A 9791-nucleotide genomic window follows, 5' to 3' on the forward strand; every position below is an offset into this window, starting at 1 on the left:
CAGACATTGATACATACACACATACACACCTGCACATGCACCCCAACACCAGAGCATGCCAGCATCCCACATCTAACTCTAAATCAGTGGTTCTCAGCTTTCCCAATGCTGTGACCCTTTAATACAGTTCCTCATGTGGTGACCCCCAACCATAAAATTGTTTTCCTCGATACTTCATAACTGCCGTTTTGCTACTATGATGAATCATAATGTAAATATCTGTGTTTTCCAATGGACTTAGGTGACCCTTGTGAAAGGGTTGTTCAACCCCCAGTGGGGTCTCTACCCACAGATTGAGAACCACTGCTTTAGATTCTGGTCCATGGAGAGCAACAGCCCCACAGGCAGTACCCAGAAGTCAACAAGTACTTGTGGAAATAGTGACCTTTGTCCATTTGAAGGAAGTGTTAGAGGCTGAAAAGGAGAGCTGGGTAGAAGGTGTGATTCTAATTGTCAGTGCAATTTAGAATCACCTGGGAAGCCAGTCTCAATGTATGATTGTCTAGGTCAGGTTGACCTGTGAGCAAGTCTGGGGTTGACCAGGATCATCTTGACTGACTTGAATGATGTAGGGAAACTCAGCCTAAAAGTGGGTGACACCATTCCTTGGTGTGATTTACAAAAGTAGATTGTTCATTTCTCTCTGCTCTTGACTCTGGGTGTGATGGTGGCCAGGCCTCTGGAGCACCTGCCTCTGTCACTTCCCTGCAGCGACCGGCTATGATCAGGAGCTGTGAGCTAAAATAAGCCCTTTCTTTCCTTCCCTAAGTTGTTTGTGGTCAGGGTATTTTTATCACAGCAACAGAAATGAAAATTAGGACGCCATGCTTCGTTCCTCTCTTCTGGTCTCACTCACTCTTCTGCTCCATCTCGGTTGCAAAGCGCGCACCACTGGAAAAGCAGCCCCTAACCCCAAGCCCTGTAGGACTCCTCCAAAATAAACATCAGCTCCAGAAGCTAGGAATAGTGGCACAAGTGTATGATCCCAAACTGAGACTAAAGGAGCTCCAGAGTCTAGGCTAGGATGGTGAGATGGTGTCTCATGGGGGGGCCTCGGGAGCAGATCTGAGACCGGAGAGAGACTGGTTCAATGACCCACTGCATTTACTGCTTTTTCAGAGGACCTGGGTTGAGTTCCCAGCACACCTATGGCTGTTCATAACCATCCATAACTCCAGTTCCAGGGATCAGACGCTGGTACCAGTGCATATGCAAGCAAGCAAAACACTCATACACAATAAATAAATAAATAAATAAATAAATAAATAAATAAATAAATCTGCTCTGGCGTTCAAAACCATCTTCCCTTGAGCCAGTACATTTGTGAGTACACTAAGGTCCACTCACACTTAGCTCCCCAAGAGCCTGCTCAGTACTGGGTATGTACTGGTTATGTACATGTACTGGATATGGGTATATGAATGAATGAATGAATGAATGAATGAATGAATGAATGAATGAATGAATGAATGAATTTCAGTGCGCTGGGACCGGAGCGCGCAGGGCGCAGCCAGTGAGCCAGGGGGTCTGGGAGGCTCGGCCCTCGGGGGCGTGTCCGTAGAGGAGACTGCGGAGCTCTGGCCCCGCGCAGGAGCCGGGCTGCCAGCATGGAGAGCGAGCTGGAGGCGCTGGCCCAGCAACCGGCGAGCCCCGCCGAGCCGCCCTTCCAGGCGCTGGTGGAGGCTGCGGGCGGCCGCGGGCAGGTGCTGCTGGTGGGCGAGCTGTGGGAGCGGGAGCAGAGCCGCGCGCTGCTGCGGGACTTCTCTCGTGCGGTGTTCCCTCCGGAGCCGGAGCCGGAGCTGGAGCCGGGCAAGCAGGGCAAGCAGGGCAAGCAGGGCAAGCAGGGCGGCGCAAAGACCGAGAGCGGGTGCACCGCGGGGGCCACCGGGCTGCATCCGGCTCCGGGGACGAAGGCAGCGCGCGCCATCCGCTCCCCGCTTGTCTTCGTGCTGTGCCGATCCTCGTCGCTGGCCGCCCGGGAGCCGCGGCGCCGCCTGCGGGAGATGCTGCGGGATGTACGCGGCCGGCGGCGGGAGGGCGCCGCGCTGGTCGGGGTCCTGGTGACTGACGGGGGAGCGGAGGACGCGGTGGCGCCGGAACTGCAACTGCTGGAGACGCTGCTGCGCACGGTGTTCGGCCGCCAGGTGGGGGGCCCGGTGCAAGCTGCCGCCTTCCGTCCCGGCTCCCCGGCCTCCAGCCTGGCGGTCCAGGAGGCGGCCTGCAGGGCCCTGCAAGCTGCCGGGCCAGGTCGACCAGGTGAGGCTGGGTCGGGCTGGGTACGGTTGAAGGCGTCTGGGGAAGCCTTCAGTCCCTTTAGACCGCTTGACCCCAAACTCTGTTGTACACCGAGGTAAACTGAGGCCAGGAGCAGAGATGTCCCTAGTACAAGGCCTTTCAGCCTAAGGTGAGCTGGCTCTGGACAAGGAGTTGGGTCGATCAGGCCAGATCCCGACTGCACATGAGATGAGGGACAAGGAGCCGAGGGCACAACTGGTCAGTAAAAGATAGGGTCCGATTGCCCTGAACAAAAATGTAAGAGTTGGAGACTGGAGATAGGGGAAGAAGATGGAAACGTTTCAGGGTACAAAAGTTTGGGTGATGTGAGTGGGAGATGGTGAAGAACTGAGGGGGGTGACTGGAGTTTTAGGGCACGGTGCAGGCATTGTTGTCCCAGGAGTTTTGGGTAAGGGTGAGCAGCGCTGGGAGTCTCGGTGTGGAAGGGCGGAAGGAAGACACAGTTCCTGGCACAGACATGAAATAGACTGCCAGGGACCTGGTGTCGGGAGGGTGCGAGGGACCGCGACCATGGTGACCTCACTGATTCCTGGCTTCACGCCTACGCTTCATGGCCACTGATCTCTGGCTGCCTCTGTCAGGAGTGGTGGGGATCACCTTTTCCTTCCACACTCTCCTAAAGTGTAGAGAGGGGTGTGAGAAGTCACCCAGCTGGGGACTGTTCCATCACAGACGGGTCAGATGTCCCAGCGCAGCAGGTTTTGCAGGAACTCTGCAGTGTAGTGGGATTAAAACATGGACCGTCAGTGAAGCTGGGTCAGACACTGGGAGATCTTTGCACTGCTCAACTCCCTTCCAATTGACTATTTATCATAGGGAGCTTCTGAGTTCGTAAGTGGCTGTGTGGGGCGTTCCGGGCATCTGCTATTGGCCATTAGCCAACCACTTATCAGAGAGACACTATCTGCTTTTCCAAATGTCACACTTGCACCTGCCAGCCTGTCAAATGTAGTTCTCTCAGTGGAGGTTCCCCTAGCCTCCCACCAATTTCTCTTCTTTGGAGGCTGAACAACCTCCAGCATCCTGAAAAGTGAGGGAAATAAGTATCCCATATATTCCTGTTCTGATAATATCGGGACAGTCTATTCTTACCTGGCTTTGAGGGATAAAAAGGAATTCACACAACTTCTCCCCAGACTAATGAGCTAGCACCTAGAAAAGTCACAAAGCCTTCCTTCTCTTAGCTCTCCTTTCCCCGGGGAACGCCTAACTCTGGCCATGGTTTTGTGCACATGGCTGTGACCCAGCCGGGAAAGCCCCCTCTCCTCTTCTTTATGTAGCTCACCCCACCCTTCCATTCAGAGCTGGACCTCTTCCCTCAGGTAGCCCTCTGAAAAACCTGTACACTCACTCCTGTTTGCAAAGTCACTAGTGAAATTTCAGAACCTTTGATCTTTGGCTCTCAGCAATGACCACATGGTTTTGTCACTGTTCTCTTGTGAGTTTAACAACCCCAAGATTCCCATTTCCTAACTCCCTGCCTGGCACCCAAGATGGACAACCAAATCCTTGCTTTGAAATCAACATTGACACTCTGGAAATGGGACCTTAGCAGATGTATCATCCTCTGCCTTCTTTTATAACAAACACTTAGAAAAAAGAAACTTTCTCTAATGAGTCAACATCATGCATTAATTATAACTCCTTGTGTATCAATTTCCTTGCAGCTTTTGCAATAGTTTATGGAAGTCAGGCATACTTTAATCCTAGCACCTAGCAGGCAGAGGCAGACAGATCTCTGTGAGTTTGAGGCTAGCCTGGTCTGTGTAGTGAATTCCAGGCCAGCCAGGGCTGAGAAATGAGACCCTGTCTCAAAAACAAAACAAAACAAAACATTTAATCTATTGGTGTTCAGAAATAGTTTGGAGCAAGGCACAATGGGGCATATCTGTAATCGCAGCATTCAGGAGGTTGAGACAGGAGGATAGAAAGTTCATGGTCAACCTAGGCTACATAGTGAGATCCTGTCTCAAAAATAAATGATTGGGTGGATGCATGAACAAATGAAGACGTGAGGTAGGGAAATGAGGAAAGAAGGGAGAGTTTGGATTAAAACTGAAGGAGAAATGAGTGCTCTCTGGGTATTTACTTTAGTGGTATGCAATTGTGATTGATTTCATGTCATCTTGTTGGAAATGTTTCCCCAGAACGTGCAAATGTCACAGAAATGTATAAGGCTGGAGTGAGATAGCCAGACAGATGAAAGCAGGGCAGTAGAGAGTCAAAACTCCTGGGTTGCTGAAGAACGTCTCTTGGTTTTGAAGCAGGCACTAGCTGACCTCTGCCTTGGGGATTTGGACTCTTTCTAGCAGAAAGTGCCTGGGAGAGACCGGGCCTCCCTGGCCTACTGACTTGCTTTTCCTGGGGTCCTCGGAACCGGAACCAGAGGAAGAACCGAGAAGATGTCACCTCCTCCCAAGGCCCAGCTGGAGGTAAGTACATTGGCTGCCTGGATCCTGAGTGAAAACAGGGGCCTTGGGGACACACTTTCTCCATGCTAAGAATACCAGGAGCACTGGGTGCCTGTCCCTCCAAGTAGGGCTCAGGCTGGGTCAGGCAGAGTTCCTGACCTAAGACTTCTCCAACCTGTTGAAGACATGGAGAGAACTGTAGGACAGGAATTCCACATGCATAGTGGGGGTGGGGGGGTCAGGCCAGTGTCCCCTGAAGAGCCATGAGTATTAAGGAACTAGTGTTGTCTGAGTACTCTGAGCAAAGGTGGCCAGCAGATAACATGTTCAGAAAAGGAAGAGCCCTCAAAGGTCCTCTGGGCTGAGGTGCAGATGGCAATGGAAGTCCTTGAAGTGGAGAGCTGGGCCACGTGGGGGCCTGGATGCTCTTCAGGGACGCAGGGTCTTAGACACAAGCAGAAAGATGGCAGCCTGTGGAAACACAGAGAGAGATTAGAGGCAGATTTCAGCTGGAGGGGCCCACAGTAGCCCCTGGAGGGATATTGGGTGACCTGGACCCACAAAGGCTGTGAGACTAGACAAGAAGACAAACCACTTCGAGTGGTTTCCAGGGTGGAACCATCTTGCTGGTAAATGGAGGTAAGGAAAGAGTAGGAGCCACACAATGAGTGGCGGTGTAAAATAAGCTTTTATTGTGTCCCTTATTTAAAACTGACCATTCCCTGACCTAGGAGCCTTCTTTCACTGCCTAATAACTTGCTACCAACAGTAGCTTAAAAGAGCACACACTGCGCTAGCAGGATGGCTCAGTGGGTAAAGGTGCTTGCCACCTGTGTGTGTGTGTGTGTGTGTGTGTGTGTGTGTGTGTGTGTGTGTGTGTGTGTGTGTGTGATTTTATACAACATCTTTTATTTTAAACAAAACAAGACACCTTTTCGTGATTTTGGGAGATGAACCTACAACCTTACTCTGAGCTACATGCACAACATTTTTTTGCTGTTTTATTTGTCTTGTTTTAAGAATATTCCTTATGTATTCCTCGACAATTTTAGATATGTTGTTTTGTTTTGGAGACAGGGTTTCATATATTATAAGTTGGCTTTGAACTCACAGTGTTTCCAGGTATGATCTTGAACTTCTGATCTGTTTGCCTTCACCTCCCAAGTAATAGGATTCCAGGCAGGCACCGTCGGCAGATGTGGTGCTGGGGACTGAACCTAGGACTTATGTGAGCTAGTCAAGCACTCTACCAACTGAGCTACGTCCCCAGCCCCGTTCCTAATGCAGAGCCCCAGTATACATAGAAACCCTAGGTTGTTTGCCTTGTGCCTCCTCTGGATGCTGACTGAGGAGCAGTTGGTGGGGAAGCCAAGACTCAACCAACATAAGCTGGAAGGAAACTCATTATCTCTCATAAAAATGGTGGCGTTGGCTTTAGAGTTGGTCAGCATCGGCCCAGGAGCTCACAGACCCCATCAAGGACCTGGGGCTTTTCTTTCTCTCCGCTGGCCCTTCGTTTGATCCTTAGACTGGTAATAAGACAGAGGCAGGTGCACAGAGGTCACTCCTAAGTGTGTCCTTGCATAAACACCTAAAAGTGGGCTTGCTGGGTCAAACTAGTGTGCCTTTTTTTTTTTTAATGGCTTTAGACCTGTATTTTTCTTGACTTTTTACATTTCTGATATGTATGTGCCATGGTGTGCATGCAGAGGTCACAGGACAATTTGAGGGAGTTGGTTTCTACTTCCACCATGTGGGTCCTGGGACTCAAACTCAGGTTGTCAAGCTTGGCAGCAAAAACCTTTACCTGCTGAGCCATCCAACCAGCCCTTTGGGGGGGCTTTAAATATAGATCTTGGGCCAACTTCTTCCCTTAAAGTGCTTGGATATTGACTCATGAACTTGATCTTTTCATTCTCGAATGTTCCAGAACACCTCCAGGTCTCAGAGGAGGAGCTTGCACTGACAGCCATATTTCCCAATGGAGACTGTGAAGACCACGGGAGTGGATCTAGAGCCCAGGATGGAGTTGCCCACATGCCACCTGAGCCCTTAGAGGACACAAGATGAAGGCTGGACCCCTGGTCTGACTCTCACCTGCACACTGGGGTCTGGACCTTCTCAGTGAGTCTCTGTCAGTGTTGACCTCAGCAGACGGTGACTGACTGACTGTAAAGATCCCACTTGCTTGGGGGCTGCTGCTTTCACTGTTGCCAGCTAGGCAGCAAGGCCTGTGGGACCTGCTCCACACTTAGTGATTTTTTTCACTCTGTTATCAAGGTGTGGTGATCTTGTCTCTGTGTGCCTTCATTTCTCTGAGCCAAGGAGACATGTCACTCAGTGTCTGGGGCTTCTGTTTCCAAAATGATTGGGGGGGGGGCTACCAGCCCAGTTGCTTTCCATCCAGGGATAGGCTGCACCTCCAGGCAACACTGGAAACTTGTGTGGGGACAATTAGTCGGCATCTGGAAGTGTGTAGGATGGCCCAACCACAAATAATTGGTTTACTCAGAATACCAGTTGTGACTGTTTTGAGAAATGGAAGAGCCAATCCCTTCTCCCTGTGGTACTGTGAAGATATCCCCTTAGGTTTCCTAGGACCTTGGCTCCCAGAACAAGCCAAAATAAAGACCTGACTGTTACCATGAGGAGGCCTGCCAGGCCAGAGCCAAGATGTTTTGTGTGTTGTAGGGCCAGGACCAAAAGCGCCTTGCATTCTGTGAGAAAAAAAAAAAAAAAGGCCTCTGTCTTTCTCGTGTGGACATTGATTACTGTGCCAAATCCTTTGAGGAAAGGTTTGCTGGGAGCTGCCTACAGCACCAAAGAGAGGGAAAGCCAGGGTACTGGGGCGTTCAGCCACCTGACTTGTACTAGATCTCAGGTCCTAGCCCAAATATTCTGGAATCTTCCCTCAGAGTCTTTGAGTCACATAGGGTGGTGATGTTCTCTATGGAGCCTTCCAGGCCATCTATTCATGCAGAGGCAACTGGGAGTCGCCTCTAGTCCCTGCTTTTCCTGGAGAATTCAGTCTTTGGAAGGGGAAGGGCCCTACTGGCCTTCCCTGACATGAGAAGAGCACTCAGAGGGAAGTGGACAGACCCACACATTCATCTGTGATCCACTCTGCAGACACCCAACGATGCTGGGCTTTGCATAGCTCCCTGGGAGGAGCTACAACCCTTGGAGTCCTAACTTCAACTCTTTCTGTGACAGTACCGAGGAAGGGGAGCCTCCCTGCTCTGTGCCTTGATTTCTTGTAATCCACAGCCTGATCCTACTCCCTCTCAGTCTCATGGAGAGAATGTGGTGCAGAGGGATGGCGTCTTCCTGATGAGAGGTGGAAGCAGACATCATCTTAATAATACAAGGATGGGGTGGTGGCGTGAGCCTTTAATCCCAGCACTTGGGAGAATGAGGCAGGCGGATCTCAGTGGTTCAAGGCCAGCCTGGTCTACAAAGTGAGTTCCAGGAAAAACAGGACCCTTACACAAGGAAACCCTGTCTCAGTAAATAAATAAATAAAATAAAATAAAAATTAAAAAGTAATGCAAGGTTGTCCCAAGGGAAATGGTCCCAACTGGAATATTTTATTGAAGTATGAACTAGAGACTGGGTGTAGTTCAGTTAGTGGAGGGAATTATCATTTTGACTTGATTTTGTTTTTAAATGGGGAGAGTGGTATATTGAAGCTGCTATATTTCTGTTATGATGTTGACCTATGCAATCCTATGTAATATTTCAGTGTGAGTTTCATTATTCGATCAAGCAAAGGGATTTGAAATTTAAGTTGGGAATTTGTCTAAGATGGAAGTTACAGGGTTAAAAAATCTTTTGTATTTGCTACCCATGTTTGAAACTTAGGAAATAGCACATTTAAATCAGTAGAGTTTCCTGGCTGAGGGAGGATGTACCTTCCTCCCCTGCCCCCACTTGGAGCCCCATCTGTAGGCAAATGTATGGGACTTCACAAGGGTCCGAAGTAAAGGATATCAAAGATTTATTAGGGGACACTCACAAATGACAGCAAAGTAGAGAGCTGCCGAGTTCTTCCAGGGTGAATGGAAGCAGCAATCGGATCCAAACCACCACACAAGAGAGAGAAGCAGGTGTTAAATAGACTTATTTGTTTGTTTTTACTTTCTACTTATTAGGGAACTCATATATGCCACGGCACATGTATGGAAATCAGGACAACTTGTGGGAGTCAGTTTCTTCTTCCGCCAGGTGGACCTAGGGGATCAAACTTAGGTCATCTGGTTTGGCAGCAAAATACCTTTACCCACTAAGCTATTTTACAGTCTGACAAGTAAATGTGTAAAAGGAGATTCTCTTTTTAATTTAAAGATAGCATGTGCTTGATATACAACAGAGGGTGTGGACATGTATGCACATGTGTGTGTTTAACCAGGGCTAAACCAGGCCTTCACTGGCTTTCAGGCAAACCTTTGTAGGATTTGTGTCATAGCTTCTCTCCTGTTCAAGTGTTTGCCTCCAAAGAGTTCCTGGCTTGTCAAACCAAGTCTTCAGGAAAGCCTGCAAAGGAACCAAATGTGGAGGCCCTGGGCCTGCAATGTCAGTGAGCCCCTCTTTTTCTGCTAGAAGCAAGGACCAAACTTCAGCAGGATGGTAATTACCGCTGACCACTGTACTTTAAAATGCCAATGACAGCCCACCAGTGATGACGCACACCTTTAAGCACTTAGTAGGCAGAGGCAAGTGGATCTCTGAGTTCGAGGCCAAACTGTGAGTTTCAGGACAGCCAGGGCTGCACAGAGAAACCTTGACTCAAAAAAAAAAAAAAAAAAAAATCAAAAAAAAAAAAAAAAAAAAAGAGCCAGTGACAAGGCTTGCTTCACAGGGACAGGTAGCCTGGACTTTGTCCTGTTTGCATGGTAAACAGAGCCTGCCCTGTGTGTGAGTGTAGGAAGCTGGCTTTATTGAGAGCTGCATCAGTACTCTGACCTGTTTTCGTGAGTTAGTGGATCAAGCATTGGGACAGAGGTGGAATTTAGCCAGGATGGCCTGCTGCTTGCACAACCGTGGTCCTGGGGCTAGGGGAGGGTGGTGGTACTGGACCACCAGGAA

At 49.5% G+C, this 9791-nt stretch overlaps 1 protein-coding gene across 2 annotated transcripts; it reads left to right on the forward strand.

Annotated features, from left to right (window-relative positions):
* Positions 1 to 1607: 1607 nt before the first annotated feature.
* Positions 1608 to 6776, forward strand: LOC113831815 (uncharacterized protein C2orf72 homolog). 2 transcript variants are annotated; one of them, XM_027397441.2, is made up of 3 exons: positions 1608 to 2256; positions 4605 to 4727; positions 6637 to 6776. In XM_027397441.2, the coding sequence occupies exons 1-3, from the start codon at positions 1608 to 1610 to the stop codon at positions 6774 to 6776; spliced, it is 912 nt and encodes a 303-aa protein (XP_027253242.1). The 2 variants fall into 2 exon arrangements, with proteins under 2 accessions (XP_027253242.1, XP_027253243.1); XM_027397442.2 differs by having other exon boundaries at positions 4608 to 4727.
* The last annotated feature ends 3015 nt before the right edge of the window (positions 6777 to 9791 follow it).

Source organism: Cricetulus griseus, chromosome 2 (genome assembly GCF_003668045.3).
Source record: "Cricetulus griseus strain 17A/GY chromosome 2, alternate assembly CriGri-PICRH-1.0, whole genome shotgun sequence".
Classification (NCBI taxonomy): Eukaryota; Metazoa; Chordata; class Mammalia; order Rodentia; family Cricetidae; genus Cricetulus; species Cricetulus griseus.